Here is a 19,214-nt window from a genome sequence, read left to right on the forward strand (position 1 = left end):
CTATGAGGAATGGACCACCCCAAATTGTTACCTATGGTTCATAGGCTGTTTACATTAGCAGCTGTAGTTGAACCATTAATCAGCACACAAGCAGTAAATTCCTAGTGGCGAGCTTATGAGATAGTTTTTCCTTTAGTTATCTTTGAATATGGTACAAGTAAATTAAAAGACCTAAAATACCTCTTAGTAGATCTATTGAGAGCTGGCATGATGGCGCACGCCTTTAATCCCAGCACTCGGGAGGCAGAGGCAGGCGCATCGCTGTGAGGTCGAGGCCAGCCTGGTCTACAAAGCGAGTCTAGGACAGCTAAGGCTACACAGAGAGACCCTGTCTTGAAAGGTGCTGGATGTGGGGTACACACTTATAATGCTGGCACTTGGGAGGCCGAGGCAGGGAGATCCCTGAGATCCAGGACTACATAATGATACCTTGTCTCAGAACAAAGGAGTGGAAAAAATGGCAAAAGATGAGAAAATTAGCAGCTGTCCTGCTGTTGCATATGCTTGTATAATACCAGAGCTTCAGAGCCTGATGCAGTAGCATCACAGGGTCAGAGTCTGCCTACGCCAGCCAAATAGCAAGACAGGTTTTTCCATGTTAATACCATGTAATAGCTCACGGGGAAGACAGTTGTGGTGTGAATTGAACCATAAGAAGAGCTGGTGAGAAAGTGTTGAATTTTACAGTTAACAGTGAGTTGGGGAGGGCCATGCCTTTTCTGGAATCCTTCATATTGACCTTCTTTAAAACTATATGCCTGGCATGGTGGTGCATGCCTTTATTCCCAGCAGAGGCATGTGGATCTCTTGAGTTCGAGGCTAGCCTGGTCTGTAGAGTGAGTTCACAGAGAAACTCTATCTTGAAAAACCAAACAACAACAAAAGCCTGTATTTATAGGAAAACCTTCTTTTCTTGACCTCGCTTTCATTTCCATCTGTTTCTGTGTCTTTTCCATTCTATTTTATTCTCAGTACTCGTCAGGCATTATCTGTAGAAACTAGCTCTACTGTTGATTGCCTAGACTGAGATTGATCTGGGTTTAAATTTTTTTTTTTTAATTAATCTTATGTGCATTGGTGTAAGAGTATAACTGAAGTTACAGTTAATGAGCTGCCCTGTTGGTGCTGGAAATTGAACCCGGGTCGTTGGAAGAGCAGACAGTGTTCTTAACCATTGAACCATCTCTCCAGCCCCATTTAACTGGTTCTTTTGCCTCCACCTCTCAAGTAGTTGAGACCAATGTGTATGTATACCAGTGCATCTGGCTTTAGTTGTGGGGTTTTGTTATCTTCATTATGACATGTCTGGATTTTTCTTATTTTCGCCTTTTTGAGACAGTGTCTTTATGTAGCCCTGGTTGTCCTGTAACTCCCTCTTAGATCACATTGGCCTTTAACTGGAGATCTGCCTCTGGGATCTCAAAGGTGTGCGCCACCACTACCTGGCTGATTGCTCATTGGCTTATTTTTGTTTTTATGTGTATGAGTGTTTTGCCTGTATCTATATCTCTGCACCATGTATGTGTATTGTCTGTGGAGGCCAGAAGAGGATGTAAAATCCCCTGGAAATGGCATTAACAGATGGTTGTTAGCTGCCATGTGGTACTGGCAGGGTTTCTCTATGTATCCCTGCCTCTCCTGGAGTTCATTCTGTAGACCAGGTTGGCCTCAAACACAGATTTACCTGCCTCTGCCTCCCAAGTGCTGGGATTAAAGGTGTGCACCACTACTGCCCAGCTTTTTTTCAATAAAGAAAAAGAGATTGCTCATCAGTTAAGAGCCAATGGCTGCATTTACAGGGGACCTGGGCTTGATTTTCAGTGCCACATGGTGGTTCATAATACTCTATAATCTGAGTATCATAGCATCCATTGCCTTCTGTCACTTCCTCTTTGTTTTGATTTGGTTTTTGGCTTTTAAAACGGGTGTATGGGTGTGTGTGGGGGCGGTGTGTGTCATCCCTGGCTCTACTGGAACTCGCTTTGTAGACTACACTGGCCTTGAACTCACAGAGATCTGTTTCTTGAGTGCTGAGATGAAAGGCATGCGCCACCATGCCCAACTTGTTTTGTTTTTGAGACAGGGTCTCTCTGTATAGTCCTGGCTGTCCCTTAACTTGGAATGTAGACCAGGCTGGCCTCAAACTCAGAGATCCGCCTGCCTCTGCTGGGATGAAAGGCGTGCACCACCATGCCCTGCTAACTCCTCCTTTTTTGGATATTCATTTTAGGTTTTCCCATGATAGTAAACAGGTCTTAACATTTTATTTGTTTACAGGGTGGTAGAGATTGTTCCCAAGGACTTGTGCATGCTACACAAGTATTCTACCACAGCCTTTGTTTACATTCCCTTTAGGATAGAGTCCTCCATCCAAACAGAGCAGCTTTCAGTCTTAGTACAGTGCCACAAACACTATTGTTTTATCTCCCTGTTAAAAGTATCTTATCAAAGCCAACAGGATAATTTTAAAAAATTCTTTGCGGTTAAATATTCAAGTGTGTAGAAACAGTTTTGCTTTCAGTTGAAATTATTTGGTATTCTGGACTGGATAGATGGTTTAGCGGTTAAGGGCACTGGCTGTTTTTCCAGAGGACCTAGGTTCAATTCCTAGCACCATGGCAGTTTGTAACTCAAGTTCCAAGGATCTGGCACTCTCACATAGAAATAGATGGAGGCAAAACACCAGTGCACATAAAAGAAAAATGAACATGTCTGGGGCAAGGGTGTTTTGAAGCAGGGTTTCTCTGTGTAACAGCTCTGGCTGTCTTAGAACTCACTTCTGTAGACCAGGCTAGCCTTCACACTGAGATCTACTAGCCTCTGTCTCTCAAACACTGGGATTAAAGGCATATGCCACTAACACCTGGCTTTGTCGGATTTTAGAAATAAATAACTTTATATTCCTTGGACTTCAGAGGCTAATAGGGTTGCTTGAGGAACAGTGTAACAAGCAGGAGTCCACGTTAGCGATGTGTTTTGAGGTTGTCTAACCTTTTTGGAATGGTAATTAACGTTCATGATGTTGTCACTTGAGACCATTGATGGTGGACCCATTCTTTCAGAATAGTGTCTCCTGTCTTTGTGGTGCCACATGCTTTAATCCCAGCACTCAAGGCAGAGACAGGTGGATTTCTGAGTTCTAGGCCAGCCTGGTCTACAGAGTAAGTTCCAGGACAGCCAGAGCTCCCCGGAGAAACCCCTGTCTCAAACAACAACAACAGCAACAACAACCACAGCAACAAAACAAACAAGGAGCGAGACAAAAAGAAAATAGATTATGTTCTTAGGGATGAAAGTATTATTTGAGAAAAATTACAAAAGGTAGAACTTGAAGCTGGCATGGTGTCTCATGCCTGTAATTCCAAAACACTTAGGAGGTTAAAGCAAGAAGATCAGGAGTTTAAGGCCATCCTGAAACCATTCTGGTTGAAAAAATACAAGACGTGGTGGTGCACACCTTTAATCGCAGCACTAGGGAGGCAGAGGCAGAGGCAGTTGGATCATTGTGAGTTCGAGGCCAGCCTGGTCTACAAAGTGAGTCCAAAAGAGCCAAGGCTACACAGAGACCCTGTCTCAAGAAAAACAAACAAACAACAACAAAAAAACCAGGACTCTTAAAAGCTGGAAAGTTGATGAAGATTCTTAATGTTTACCTGATTGCACAGTAGCAACAGTCTTCAACTTTTTTTTTTTTTTTTTTTTTTTTTTTGGTCCATAAATGATGTAGACTAAAATCTCCAGGGAAATATTGCTCCCACCCCACCCCCATTGCTGGGATTATAGGCATGTTTCATTATTCCCACCTCAACTGGGAAAGTTCTTTTTGAATCCCCCCCCCCCCCCAACTTGCTGTCAGTTCAGGATGACCTTGAGCTTCTGTTTCTGCAGCCTTGACATTTGCATTTAAAAGATTGCAGGCAGGCAGGAGGAGCTGCCATATCCAGTTTCCTGAGGTGCTGGAGATGGGCTCTAGGGCTGCATAATACTTACCTATACTATTCCTGCCTCATCGGTGTGCACTCTAGGCCCTCCTCATAGAAGACCCAAAAATGTTTTGTTTTGTTTTTTTTCTTACCAATTTAGGTCATTTTAAAAGTATAACTTAATTTTTGTTTGTTTTATTTTGGGTTGATACAGGGTTTTATTAAGCTACTTGGCCATAAACTCAGTATGTAGCTGAGTGTGCCTTTGACCTCTTTATCCCTTTCTTTTTCTTCCAACTGCTGGAATTGCATTTGTTCCACTATGCTTACACCTAAATTTTAAGAATCGCTACTTTTGGAACTGGACATGTTTTGTTTTGTATTTAGTTTTTCAAGACAGGGTTTCTCTGTGTAACAGAGTCCTAGCTGTCCTTGGTTCGCTTTGTAGACCAGACTGGTCTTGAACTCAGAGCCAGCCTCTGCCTCCTTAGTGCTGGGATTAAAGGGGTTGGCCACCATGGTTGGCTTTGGAACTGTATATGTGATCTACAGTTTAGCAACCTTGTTTCTCCTTGGGAGTTTGTTAGATGTGTGGCATTCTTAGGTCTCTACCCAGATGTTTTCAGTTACTTTATAAACATTTTAATGGTCTACAAAGGGAGTGCAGGACAGCCAAGGCTACACAGAAACCCCATCTCAAAAAAAAAAAAAGTTTATTTGCATAGTGAAACTTTGAAGCAGTGTTTGAAAATAAGCCTTTTAGGGAGATTTTAAAAGACTGATATGATACTTGGCCTCTATGCTCTTCAGAGAGGTCTAGGGCAATTTTGGGGTATTGACATTGTCAGGGTTTTTTGTTTTGTTTTCTTTTATGTGTATGTTTCTTTTTCTTGTCCTCTTGTGGGGGCGGGGCTGAAGGGTGGTTCAAGACAGGATTTTTCTGTATCCTTGGCTATCCTGGAACGCACTATGTAGACCAGGCTGGGATGGAATTCACCAAGACCATCTTGCTGCTGTCAGCAGAGTGCTGAGAGTAAAGGTGTGTGCTACCACTGCACAGCTTCCCCCCCCTCCCCCAGCCACATAAACTCTCCCAAGCCTGAAAACAGGGCTGCAAGCAGAGTTGTTTTGTTGTTGTTTTTGTGTTTCCCAGTTGAATGAGCAGTTAAGTTTCATTTTCTGTTATTTTTACTAAAGGTCCTAATGAAAAACAATATTGACTTTCTGGTGATTTCTCTCTCGTAGGCACAAACTGTTCAGGTTGCAGAAGTTGAGCCACAGTCACAACCACAGCCTTCACCAGAACTTCTGCTTCCAAATTCTTTGAAGCCAGAAGAAGGGCTTGAAGTATGGAAAAACTGGGCTCAGACCAAGAATGCTGAACTAGAAAAGGATGCTCAAAACAGATTGGCCCCCATTGGGAGTGAGTGTTTGGGGGGGGCGTAATGGAGTATGTCTAAAATATAAGTAGGAGAAAAACAGGCAAGTAACATCCCTGGCTCTGAGGGCTAGAGAATACACTTAGAAGAATACTTTGTGTCAGGGTGTGTTCAGTCTTCATCTTGTGAAATGAGCAGGATTTACGGGATTTGTCCAGGACCAGGCTTTTAGATTTGTGGGCTTCTAGAGTCAACAAAAGACACCAAAGAGGAATGGCTTCTGGGCCGAACTGAGAAGTGCTACTTGGTTGTGTTTAAAATCTGTCTTAGAGAAAACTTTAAAAAAACAAAAAACAGAGCTGGGCGGTAGTGGCACACGCCTTTAATCCCAGCACTCCAGAGGCAGAAGCAGGTGGATCTCTGTGAGTTGGAGGCCAGCCTGGTCTACAGAGCTAGTTCCAGGATAGCCAGAGATACACTAAGAAACCATGTCTCAAACAAACAGACAGACAAACAAACAAAAACCTCTGTCTTGGTTTTGGCTCATTTACTTGCTCATCCTACAGTATGGCTTCTGGGTTCTTCTGTCTTCAGTTCTTGGCCCTTAGGGAAAAGAAACCTAAACTAAACCTAAACTATTACACTAGTTTATGTTACTACATAATCGAGCAGTTCTGATCACAGGTGTAAGTGGCCATTCATAGCCAGAACCCTGACGGGCAGTGTCCTTTCTGAGCCCTCCTTTCAACAAAGTGAGCAACCCGCTCAAGACATCACAGTTGCTAGGACACCCATTCACCCTTAGGACTTAATGTTGCAGGGCGCCAGTTGCTACGATTCCAAGAGGATCTGATCTCCTCTGCTGTGGCCGAATTGAATTATGGCCTCTGTTTAATGACACGGGAAGCTCGAAATGGAGAAGGGGAACCATATGACCCAGATGTACTCTACTATATTTTCTTGTGTATACAAAAGGTAAGAAACAGATCTTCGCGTGAACGTGTTTGAACTATGTCACCATTGAATGTTTTCAAATTAGTGAAAATGATAAGTGGGGGGAAAAAGGACGTGTTTAGTTCTAGCACTTGGGAGGCAGAGACAAGCTGATTTTCATGAAATCCTCCTGGCCAGGGCTACATAGATCCTGCTCTTTTTGGAGGCAGTGGAGGGTTTAAGACAGGGTTTCTCTGTGTAGCCCTAGCCTTCTTGAAATTCCTATGTAGACCAGGCTGGCCTCAAACTCACTAAAGTCTACCTTCCCTGTCTCCAGGTGCTGAGATTAAAGGTGTGCCCCACCAGCACCCAGTTTTTGTTTTTTGTTTTAAACAAAGGCCTAGGGCCCCTACATAAGCTGTTGTACCAACCAAGGACAATGCATGCAGTAAACCTAGAGCCCCTGTTCAGATATAGCCAAAGAACGGTATAGGCATGTAGTCTGAATAATTATAACAAATTAAAATTAAATTAAAAGAAAAATCACAATAAAGAGTATATATCAAGCTGAGTAGTGTAGTGGTGGCGCATGCCTTTAATCCCAGCTCCTGGGAGGCAGAGGCACAGAAATCTCCGAATTTGAGGCTAGCCCGGTCTACAAAGTGAGTCCAGGACAGTGAAGGCTACACAGAGGGGAAAAAAAAGAAGACTACAAAAAGAAGCCTTGTATCGAAAAACAAAAACATCAAACCAAGCAAACAACAAGTGTGGTGGCGCACGCCTTTAATCCCAGCCAGCACAACCCCAAAGGCCTACATGTTCACTTTAGAAGAGAATGTGTACAAGTAAGTGTGTAATTCTACCACCTAGAAAACCCTGGGTTAAAATAATGAAGGGGCTGCAGAGATGGCTCAGAGGTTAAGAGCACTGGCTGCTCTTCCGGAGGTCCTGAGTTCAATTCCCAGCTGGCTCACAACCATCTATAATGAGATCTGGTGCCCTCTTCTGGCGGGCAGACACACATGCAGACAGAACATTGTGCACATAAATAAATAAATAATATTTAATGACGACCAGTGAAGTGGCTCAGTTCATGAAAGTGCTTGCTGTCTAAGTCCGATGGTGTGAAGTATTTAATACTTAACTATTTTTGTTAAATTACAAAGCATTTATTTAATATATTTTGTTAAAGTAAGTATATAGTTTTTATGAAGTTATTCAAAATCTGGCACTCTGGTATAGCTTGTATTGTACCTTACATTCATCCAGGATATTTGCTTGAAGGAGTATGGCTAAGATTGTATACAAATCTCCTTAGTTTTTCAGGAGATACAAGATGAGGGATAATGGGGACTGCAGAATGGTAGTTCGTGGGAACAGAAGTAGATAAATTTCAAGACTTGAGAGTACAATGCCACAGTATGATGGCAGAAGACTTGTTTGTGTATTGGAACTCACTCTATTGCCTGGTTCTGAGAAAAGTAAGCCTCCTAGTATATACATTTTTCCTTCTGACCCTAACTCAGAACTCCCTGAATTATTTTGTGTGCTGTCTCTATTTATAGAAGACAGTTATAATGTAGTAATCTCCATTTACAAACAAAGAAATTAAGACTTGCATGTCCTGAGGTTGGAGAGATGGTTCATCAGCTAAGAGTACCTACCTGCTGCACTTACTGAGGGCCAGGGCTCAGTTCCCAGCACCCACATGGTGGCCCACAACCATTCCTAACTTCTGTTCCAGGAGATCCAATGCTGTCTTCTGACATCCAAGGACACCAGGCATGCATGTGGAAACACTCAAATATATAAATCTAAACAAAACTAAAGCTGGACATGGTAGTGCTTGCCTTTAATCCCCACACGGGGTGGTTGGAGAGCAGAGGCTGCTCAAGCTCAGAATTCAAGGCGAATTTGTTCTATTTTGTGAGGTCCAGGCCAGCCAAGTTACATAGTGAGGCCCAATCTAAAAAACTAAACAAAATTTAACAAGTATGTGACCCCCACCAGTTTATTCATGATTTTTCAGGATCATTTTATTTCATGTGTATGTGTGAGTCTTACATGCTTGCAGGAGTGACTATGTGGGTGCTAGGCGCTGAACCTAGATCTTCTCTGAGAGTGGCGAGTGCTCTTACCTGCTGAGCCATCCTCGACTCCCTATAACTGTGGAATAGTATTCAAAAAAGACCCCTCGTTGATTCACCTCTCAGTAAGGCACAGATCTATTCACGTGATTTAAGGTGTGCTGTGGAAATGACAGAAGCAAATCTGACCTCATTTTTGTTGTTGTTAGAATGGCTAGGGTAAGGCAGTAGTAGTAGTGAAAAATGTTTTGTTTTTCCAAAGGTTTTACTCAAGAGACTACCAATAGCATTTGTTAATTACTGTCCTTTCAGTATCTTTTTGAAAATGGAAGAGTGGATGACATCTTTTCTGATCTTTACTATGTTCGTTTCACCGAGTGGTTACATGAAGTTCTAAAGGACGTACAGCCCCGGGTTACTCCACTTGGTAAGAATTTCCTAGTCTTTGATTTTTTTTGTTTTCTTTTTTTTTTTTTTTTTTCTCTTTTCCACTTGGGCCTTTTTCTTTGCTTACATGTATATCTTGTCTGTGGAAGTGTGTCAGATCCCTTGAAACTTGAATTACAGAGAGTTGTGAGCTACCATGTGGGTTCTAGGGAATTGAACACTTCTGGAAGAGCAGGCAGTTGTTCTCTTAAACCCTGAGCCATCACTCCAGCCTTCTACTTGAGCTTTAAGATGAATAGGTGTGCTGGGTGTGGTGGCATACACCAGCACTCAGGACACTCAGGTGGGTCTCAAGGACCAGACCAGACAAGGCGACACAGAAAGCTTGTCTTAGGCTGCAGAGATGGCTCAGAGGTCTTTAGCTCAGTTCCCAGCAACCACCACATGATGGCTCACAACCATCTATAATGTGATCTGATACCTCTTTGGCCTACAGGTATGCATGCAAGCAGAGCACTATATACATAATAATAATAAATAAACTATTGAGCTATCTCTCCAACCTCTTCTCATTTTATTTTAGTTCTAAATAATTCTCCATTTATGGATATATCACATTTTGTTTATCCAAGTTTTGAGAGACACTAGTAACGTCTTAACCACTGAGACATCTCTCCAGCCTCTCAGGGTTTTTTGTTTGTTCTTGTTATTGTTTGGGTGGTTGGTTTGAGACAGGATTCCTTCCCTCTCTCTCTCTCTCTCTCTCTCTCTCTCTCTCTCTTCCCCTCCCCCTCCCTCTCTCTCTCTCTCCCTCTCCCCGAGACAAGGTTTCTCTGTGTAGCCTTGCCTATCCTGGATTCACTTTGTAGACCAGGCTGGCCTTCAACTCACAGTGATCCACCTGCCTCTGCCTCCTAAGTGCTGGGATTAAAGGCATGCATCACCACACCCAGCTGAGACAGAATTTCTTTGTGTAGCCCTGGCTGTCGTGGAACTCCCTCTGTAGACCAGCTGGCCTCTGGTTAAGATTCACCTGCCTCAGGTGGATCGCTGTGAGTTCGAGGCCAGCCTGGTCTACAGAGTGACTCCAGGACAGCCCAGGGTACACAGAGAAACCCTGTCTCCAAAAACCAAAAAGAAAAAGATTCACCTGCCTCTACCTCTGGGATTAAAGGCGTCTACCACCACTGCCGGCTCATGTCAGGTTTTTTTGTCAACAAATAACTTCAGTGGAACACATGAGATTCCAAAAATAGAACTATCCAACCAAATGTAATAAGTTCAACTTTGGCAGATGAGAAGTTCAATTTAACACAGAACAGAAAGTCATTTTAATAAATGGGACTAGAACTAGGCGTTCATTTTCAGAAAGCTTAATGTAAACTCAGTCCTTAAATTTGCACAAAATTAACTGAAAATGAGTCACAGACTTACATATAAAAGTTAGACTTATATTTTATTTTTATTTTTTTGGTTTTTTGAGACAGGGTTTCTCTGTGTAGTCTTGGCTGTCCTGGACTCACTTTGTAGACCAGGCTGGCTTGAAACTCAGAGTGATCCACCTGCCTCTGCCTCCCCAGTGCTGGGATTACAGGTGTGCACCACCACCCCCTAGCTTCTACTGGACTTCTTAAGCACAAGCTACTCATGTAGTACACAGACATACGTGCAGGCAAAATACCCTTACACTTTAAATAATGAAATCTTTTACAAAAGAAAACTGGGGAGATGGCTCATTGGGAAAACTGCTTGGTGTACAAGCATGTAGCCTGAGTTCATATTTCCAGCATTTATGTGAAAAAGCTGCATGTGGCCTGTAATCCCACCACTGGGAAACATAAAGGCTTATCTGTCCAGGCAGTTTAGCTGAATTGGTGTTTTCCAGCTTCAGAAAGGGAACCTGTTTCAAAATGTAGTGTAGAAAGTAATTAAGAATACACTAGAGGCTGGGTGTGGTGGTTCACACCTTTAATCCCAGCACTCAGGAGGTAGAGGCAGGCGGATCGCTGTGAGTTCAAGACCAGCCTGGTCTACAAAGCGAGTGTAGGACAGCCAAGGCTACACAGAGAAACCCTATCTTAAAAAAACAAAAATAAATAAATAAATAAAAAGGATGCACTTTGAGGGGCTGGAGAAATGGTTCAGCAGTTAAGAGCACTGGCTGCTCTTCCAGAAGTCCTGAGTTCAATTCCCAGCAACCACTTGGTGGCTCACAACCATCTGTAGTGTGCTCTGATGCCCTCTTCTGACATGCACCTGTACATGAGACGGAGTGCTCAGATGCATTAAATAAATAAAATATTAAAAAAAAAAAAAAAAAAAGACACTTGATTTCAACCTGCAGCGTCTATCCATGCATGGGTATCTACATACCCATTAACAAGAGAATATCACATTAACCTTTGATTTGGTGATGACTGTTTTTGTTTTGTTTTGTTTTTTTTTTGTTTTGTTTTTGTTTTTTGTGGGGGGACGGGGCAGTTCAAGACAGGGTTTCTCTGTGGAGCCTTGGCTGTCATGGACCTGCTTTGTAGACCAGGCTGGCCTTGAATTCACAGTGACCTACCTTCCTCTGTCTCCTGAGTGCTGGGATTAAAGGCCTGTACCACCATGCCCAGCGGTGATGACTTTTTAAGATATATAAGCGCAATCTGGGGGAGAAACTAGTAACATGAACTTAGTAAAAATTTAGGAGTTATAGGGGCCGGAGAGATGGCTCAGCACTGACTACTCTTCTAGAAGATCCAGGTTCAATTCCCATCACCCACATGGCAGCTCACAGTTGTCTGTAATGCCAAGATCTGACACCCTCACACAGACATATTTGCAGGCAAAACACCAGTGCACATAAAATAAGAAATAAGAGCCGGGCGTGGTGGCGCACGCCTTTAATCCTAGCACTCGGGAGGCAGAGGCAGGCAGATTGCTGTGAGTTCGAGGCCAGCCTGGTCTACAAAGCGAGTCCAGGACAGCCAAAGCTAACACAGAGAAACACTGTCTTGAAAAACAAAAAAAAAAAAAAAAAAAAGAAAGAAAGAAATTAAAAATATATATTAAAGAATTTATAAGTTAACTAGGTGAGGACACACACTCACACCTGTAATCCCAGCACTCAGAGTCAGAAGCAGTTGGTTCTCTGAGTTCAAGGCCAGCCTGATCTACAAAGCATGTCCAGGACAGACAAGGCCACACAGAGAAACCGTATCTAAAAAGCCAAAAAGAAACAAAAAGGAAAAGAGAGAGAGAAAGAGAAATTTGCAAGTTGTGTCTTGAGAGTTGGCTCAATTGCTGTTCTTAGAGAGGACCTGGGTTCAGTTCCTAGCACCCACATGGTGGCTGACAGCAGTCTGTAACTCCAGTTCTAGGAGACTCTGTGCTGTCTTTTGGGTTCTGTAGGTATCAAGCACGCATGTGGTACACAAACATACATGCAGGCAAAATACCTACACACATAAAGTAAGTTTAAGGGGAAAGAAGGTTATAGCTAATGAATGTATGATGTTAAAAATTAAGATAATCCCAATCATTCGATTTTACCAATAACTCAGGAGCCAGATCCTGGGGTGGAAACCTGCTAGGTCACAGGGGCAAAGAAAGCACTCAGCTAACCTTCCTACTCAGGTCCCTGAAAGAAAAAGCCCAAAACCTTTTCTTCATGCTCTCTGAAATACCCTCCACCTCAAAGTCCCTCTGGTCAGCTGGTTATTTATTCAGCCTCTTGACCTAGGTTAACTTTATTTAATCCTGTTTTCAGAAAGTTTTTGGAATAAAGATGTGTGCTAGGGCTGAGTCACACCATAACCACCTGTTCACAGTAAACAGAAAGTTCTTGGATTAAAGGTCAGGTTTTTACAGTTCACAATCTCAGGGTTCACAGTGGGATCAAATATCCTGCAACAAATCTACATCTACCTGTAGACTCTGCACTACTGTGGGATCTTAAGACGGAAGAAACCCAAGAGTTTGTGACCAGGATGGTATAAAACTCGCAACTCAAGGGCTGAAGAGATGGCTCAGAGGGTAAGAGCACTGTCTGCTCTTCCAAAGGTCCCTAGTTCAATTCCCAGCAACTGCATGGTGGCTCATGACCATCTGTAATGAGATCTGATGCCCTCTTGTGGCGGGCAGCTGCACATGCAGGCAGAGCACTATATAAATAATAAATAAATGTTTAAGAAAAAAACTTGCAACTCAAAAATTTAATGGATCTGGCGAGATGGCTCAGAGGTTAAGAGCATTGGCTGCTTTTCCAGAGGTACTGAGTTCAGTTCTCAGTATCAACATAGTGGCTCATAACCATCTATGATGTGACTAATGCCCTCTTCTGCCCTGCAGGTGTACATACAGTGCGTATATAATAATGAAGAAAAAAAATTTTTTAAAGAATTTTAACTTATTTTTCTAAAGATAATCTTAACAGAATGAAACTAGACATGATTTTGCCTATAATGCTTTTCAGGTAGAGACAAGATCATAACATTAAGGCCAGCCTGGACAATGTAACTCAGTAGTATTTGCCTACGTGTACTTGGCCTTGTGTTCAATACTGTCCCCACAAGAAATCAATAAATACTTAATGCTGACACCGGAGAGATGGTTTAATGGTTAAAGGAGTGCTTACTGCTTTTTAGGGGATTTGAATCCCCACCTATATGTACATGCAGACAAACACTCATACACATAAAGTAAATCCTGTGTGTGTGCTGTATATATCAAAGACTGGGGGCTGTGAGCCTTGTCTGGATGTGGGGTGACACAGTTGGTAAGTCACTCACCTTGCAAGTACAAGGACATAACTTTGATACTCCAGATCCCACTTAGAAGTGCCAAGGTGTGCTTGTAACCTTTGCTGGGAAATTACAAAAAGACAGTTACAAAAAAAGGCAAAAATAGGGGAATGGAGAGATGGCTCAGTGGTTAAGAGCACTGCTCTTCCAGAGGTCCTGAGTTCAATTCTAGGCCACCACATCGTGGCTCATAGCCATCTACACTGGGATCTGATGCCATCTTCTGGCATGCAGGTGTACATGCAAATAGAGCACTCATATACAATAAGTAATCTCTTTTTTTAAAAAGGCAAAAATAAGAATAGAAATGAACCACACCACGTCTAATGTTCATCATTGGGTAAGCTGGAGTGCCCACCCACCAAGATGAAGACTGCCAAATGGAAAGTGAAACCTTTGATTCCTCTAGTTTGTACTGCTAAGAACCCACACGTCTTTATTGTCTACCTAATAAAGATAGATGCTTTCTATATTAAATCAGCTGTCCTTTAGGTAGAGCTTGAAGTAACACTGAAAATGAAGATAAACGTGACTCATTTTTTTAAAAAAGATTTATATATTTTATGTATGAATGCTCTATCTGCATGTATACCTGCAGACAGTAATGAATAAAATTAATTCAAAACAGCATAGCACCAAATGCTTTTTATTATTTTTACTTGCCTTTTTTTTAATAATTGTCTTTTTGTATAAGCCAGGCAGGATTAGATTGGTAATCCAGCCTCAGCCTTTTAGAACAGAGATTATGGGCATATGTTACCACAGTATGCCTTGTTTGTTCTTTTAAGAATAGTTTGGTGTACAAATTGAGTCCAGGTCAGCCAGGGTTATGTTACACAGAGAAAGCCAACAAAAGGGATGTGGGGGTGGGGGTGGGAAGCTTATCCTTATTCTCAGCGCTCCTAGGAGGAGGTAGGTGGAGCTCTATAAATTTCAAGTCTCCAGCCTGGGGCACATACTAAAGTTCTTTTTAGGTGCATGGTGGTGGTGCGTGCCTTTAGTCCCAGCACTCTGGAGGCAGAGGCAGGCAGTTCTCTGTTAGTTTTAGGACAGCCTGTTCTACAAAGTGAGTTCTAGGACAAAAAGTCCTTTTTAATTGTATACATGAAAATAAAGTGTGAGTTCAGTGCCAGCTGTGTCTTCAGATAGAGTCCAGGATAGCCAAGGCTTCACAGAGAAATCCTATCTTGGGGTGGGGAAAAAGAAAGGCTGGGCGGATGCCACACGCCTTTAATCCCAACACTCTAGAGGCAGAGGCAGTTAGATCTCTTGAGTTCCAGGACAGCCTGGTCTACACAGAAAAACCAAAATAAGCGAGAACGCTGTCTTTTTCCTGAGGAGAGGGCTGTGTTGTGCTGTTCTTCCTATGTTGTAGGGCTTCTCATTGCTGCTGTGCTATAATGTATGCAGTGAGTAGATGAGCAGCTTAAGCATCAGGAAGGGACCCTGCCTTGATTAAGCAACCAAAGAAACAAGCTAGAAATTCCTTTTAGAAAGAGAAGTGCTGGGCTGGAGAGATGGCTCAGCCATTAAAGGCTGGGCTCACAACCAAAAATATAAGAAATAGAAGTGCTTTAAAGTAGTACTAGAATGTTTTTTCTTCCTTCTAGAACAAAGTTCCACCTTTTCTTCTGGACTATAGAATTTTGAACATCTTTGGAGAAGAAGGCTGTGTGAGCTCATCTGCTAGACATGTCCCCAGTATAAATGCTTGTACATGTTTAAAGGACTTGAGCACATAAGGGTGTTATAGTGGGCAGATAAAATTGTGTGTTCCTAGTTGTTCAGGTTCAGAATGTTGGCCTTTGAATCCTGTAGCTCTACGTTTGCTTGGGTATGACAGTAATACCTGCTCTTTTGGGAGAAACTTGTAGTAATTTAAGTATCAGCCTTCTGTTTTGTTCCTGAAATTGCCTTGCTTTCCAGAAATAGTAGCTGCATATGTTCCAGGTCTCTATGCCCTAGACACCCTGAAAATACGATCTAAGGGCTGCAGAGATGTTTCAGGGGTTAAAAGCACTTGTTATTGCAGAAGACCCAAGTTCAATTCCCAGCACCCACATAATGGTTCTCAACTATCTGTAACTCCAGTTCCAGGGTCAGATGGCCGCACCTGACCTTCCCAGGCACCAGGCACTCACATAATGAATATCCGTACAAATAGTCAAAACACTCACTTCCATGAAATCAGAGTGTATGAACAGAGCTTGTCTATATCTGTAATTAATTTACTTTCTATAAGCACAGTCCTTTTCCCTGATCATGTTGATCACTGGCTGGGGTGGGTGGGGGGTGGGGTTTAAGTAGAAACAGTCATAGAAAGCCCATGGTTAACCAGACCAACCACAGCAGTGGTTTCACCTTGAAACTTAATTAGAAACAAGTGGTCATTATTAGGTCCTGAGACCCAGGAATCCTTATTGTAACTACCCTAGATTATTTAACCACACCTTAGGATATTTGCCCTGTTAGCTGTGTTCCTGTGTAGTCCTAGTCTGGGCCTCTGCCATCCAGTGGTTACAGCTGTGCTCTGTTCCACCTAGGCTATGTTCTGCCCAGCCACGTGACTGAAGAGATGCTGTGGGAGTGCAAGCAGCTTGGGGCACATTCCCCTTCCACACTGCTGACCACCCTCATGTTCTTTAACACCAAGTAAGTGCTCTAGAAGCTACATACATAGCGTCTACAGCTGGCATCCACCCAGTGAAGAGTGAAAACAGTAGGAAGACTTCTGTATTCCTCCTACACATTCGAGACATTTTGAGCTAGTTGAATTCCATTTGACTGCATTTTTGTGTAGAGAATGGTAATGGGCAAACAGTGTTTCTAGACTCCATTCCATTTTGATACATTTTTTTTCCTCTGGACAATGTGGTTGGACATGGCCCTACCCATGTCCTGGGAGTGGGGATGGTTCATCCAAGTCACTGGTGGGCAGAAGGTAAGTCATGGCACCCTCTCGGCATCCCTCTTTTCGCCTTGCTTGTACTTGTGTCCAGGTACTTCCTGTTGAAGACAGTAGATCAGCACATGAAGCTGGCTTTCTCTAAGGTCCTTCGACAGACAAAAAAGAGCCCCTCGAACCCTAAGGACAAAAGCACGAGCATCCGCTACCTGAAGGCCCTTGGGATACATCAGACTGGCCAGAAAGGTAGGCACAGGAAACAGGAACATTAGCAAAGATGTTCACCCTGCCCTGTGTGTGCAAGTTGAGGTTGTCTGGAAAGGAATTGTAAACTTCCTTCCTGGCCAAAAAGGGTGACGGGTCCCTGGAGAATATAGCCTTCTGCTTCTTGGTCACTGTCTGTGCCTCCTTCCTTCTCTTACCCAGTATTTCTTTTTGAGGTGGCTACGTGCCTAAAGTTAATGTCTAGGTTTGTACTACCATGCCAAGTTGGTCCTGTTTGTTTTTAATTATGTGTGTGTGTGTGTGTGTGTGTGTGTGTGTGTGTGTGTGTGTGTGTGTGTGTGTGTGTTTATGGCCGTGTATTTGGTTGTCCTTGCATAGGTGTCACCATGCACATAGCCAGAGCATAAGTTGAAATAATCAGCTTTTCTTTCTTCCTGTTGAATCCTGGGGATTGACCTTGTTTGTTTCTTTGTTTCTTTGTTTGTTTAATAGTTACAGATGACATGTATGCAGAACAGACAGAAAATCCAGAGAATCCATTGAGGTGTCCCATCAAGCTGTACGATTTCTACCTCTTTAAATGGTAAGGCTTTCTACACTCTGTGTGTGTGTGTGTGTGTGTGTGTGTGTGTGCGCGCGCATATATGTGTATATATATATATATATATATAGGAGGATGGCCTTGAATTCCTGATTCCAGACTAGAACTACAAAATGCCTCCCTATGACAAGATAAACTTACAAAATAAAGAGACCTCTGGACGGCAGCGGTGCATTCTTTAGTTACCGCACTCAGGAGGCAGAGGCAGGTGGGTCTCTTGAGTTCGAGGACAGCCAGGGCTATGTTGCAAAACCCTGTCTTGAAAAAAACAATAATAATGAAGACACACACGGATACTGAAAGGAAGTGGAGGTGTTACTCAGGGTTAGAGTTGATGGCCTGGTGTGTCCTGGTTGGAATCCTGTTACTGCCAAAGAAATAACTTCTTGTTTGTTTGAGGCAGGGAACTATAATTTGTCTTTACTGGACACAGCAGCTCCAGTGAGTCATCTCCACATTGCCTACTTTTGTTCTCAACTCTTCCCTCACTTAACTAGTGTCAGGTCGTATGCATTTGTATAGCTTTGTCAAGAGCTGTCTAGTTAACTTTCACATCTGTATCTAACATAGGCCTAACACAGAGCCCTTTATTACATTTCGGATGGATGGATGGATGAGTGATTGTAAGCTGATGCAGTGCACTCAGTATACAGGGTTAGGGGAAGGGAGCCCAGATGAAGATGTGCATTGGGATCCTAGCTGGTGAGTAGAAAACAGTGATTAAAGCAGCTAGATCTTCTAGGTGCCAAAGTCTGCTGCAAGTGAGATACAGATGGATTTAAATAGTTGAACGTGGGGCCTGGAGAGATGGCTCAGTGGTCAAGAGAACTGACTGCTCTTCCAGAGGACCCTAGTTCAATTCCCGGTACCCACATGGCAGCTCACAATTGTCTGTAATTCCAAGACCTGACATCCACAGACAAACATGCAGGCAAAACAAACACCAATGCACATAAAATAAAAACAAATAAGTTATTTAGTTCAACTTGAGGTGTAATAGGCAAATCCAGTGATTGATTCAGCTTGTTTAAATAAAGGACAGTTGAGTTCCTGAAATGCTGGGTGGACTGCATGAAATTCCATAGCTGTTTTACACCTCCAGGTCTGCTGCTATCTCAAGAGGTTTTCATATCATTTTTGTTTGGATGGTCAATCTGGAAGGGTGAAATTATACTATTACCTATCTTTTACTGTAATATTCTTCAGCCCCCAGAGTGTGAAAGGCCGAAATGACACCTTTTACCTGACACCTGAGCCGGTCGTGGCTCCCAACAGCCCAATCTGGTACTCAGTCCAGCCTATCAGCAGAGAACAGATGGGACAGATGCTGACCCGGATCCTGGTTATACGAGAAATTCAAGAAGCCATTGCCGTGGCCAGCGCAACTACCATGCACTGAGGTGCCTCAGCCACAGTAGGGGGAAAAAAATCCAGGAAAAACCAGACAGACTTTTACACTAAAGAAGAGGCCTCCATTTTTCCTTTTATTTTTATTTTTTTTTAATTTGTAGTTACGATGCTTTTCAGGCTACTTCTGTTAAAAATGTAAAAGACAATGCTGCCCCTTTGCATCTTCATAAGCCTGGGCTCTGGACTTCCTGAGGACCACATGTCCTAGGAAGTGGCTGGCTTTTTCTTTCTCTTTTTTTCTTTTGTCTGGGGCATGGGAGAGGGACTTGGACTGTTGGGGAGAGATGGGCCCTTCTGTTCCTCAAGGAAGATGGAGCTGCTGATGAATCAACCCTCCTGGGAGACTCCAGCCAACTCTCACTGACACCGGCGGACTTCACTGACCACGCGGAGACAAGTTTTTTTTTTTTTTTTTTTTTTCTTTTCTTTTCATACTCAGACATAAACTTAGCATCTTAATGGAAGAAAAATGAGGGGAACTTCAATTATGATTTTATTAAAGACAATTTCTATTACACCCTTCTTTATGACAAGTGACATAGATGTTAAAGTAAAAACTTTACCATGCCTTGTTTTT

General features: G+C 42.8%; 1 protein-coding gene across 4 annotated transcripts in view; it reads left to right on the top strand.

Annotated features, from left to right (window-relative positions):
• Window positions 1-19,028, top strand: part of Qrich1 (glutamine rich 1) — a 42,064-nt gene extending 23,036 nt beyond the window's left edge. For all 4 annotated transcript variants that reach the window (XM_051139995.1, XM_051139993.1, XM_051139992.1 and 1 more), the window contains 7 exons: window positions 5,169-5,346; window positions 6,123-6,277; window positions 8,635-8,749; window positions 16,040-16,148; window positions 16,496-16,647; window positions 17,119-17,209; window positions 18,434-19,028. In XM_051139995.1, coding sequence (XP_050995952.1) covers window positions 5,169-5,346; window positions 6,123-6,277; window positions 8,635-8,749; window positions 16,040-16,148; window positions 16,496-16,647; window positions 17,119-17,209; window positions 18,434-18,626 — 993 coding nt within the window. In that variant the 3' untranslated portion in view covers window positions 18,627-19,028. The remainder of the gene's footprint in view (window positions 1-5,168; window positions 5,347-6,122; window positions 6,278-8,634; window positions 8,750-16,039; window positions 16,149-16,495; window positions 16,648-17,118; window positions 17,210-18,433) is intronic.
• The last annotated feature ends 186 nt before the right edge of the window (window positions 19,029-19,214 follow it).

Source organism: Acomys russatus, chromosome 32, assembly GCF_903995435.1.
Source record: "Acomys russatus chromosome 32, mAcoRus1.1, whole genome shotgun sequence".
Lineage (NCBI taxonomy): Eukaryota > Metazoa > Chordata > Mammalia > Rodentia > Muridae > Acomys > Acomys russatus.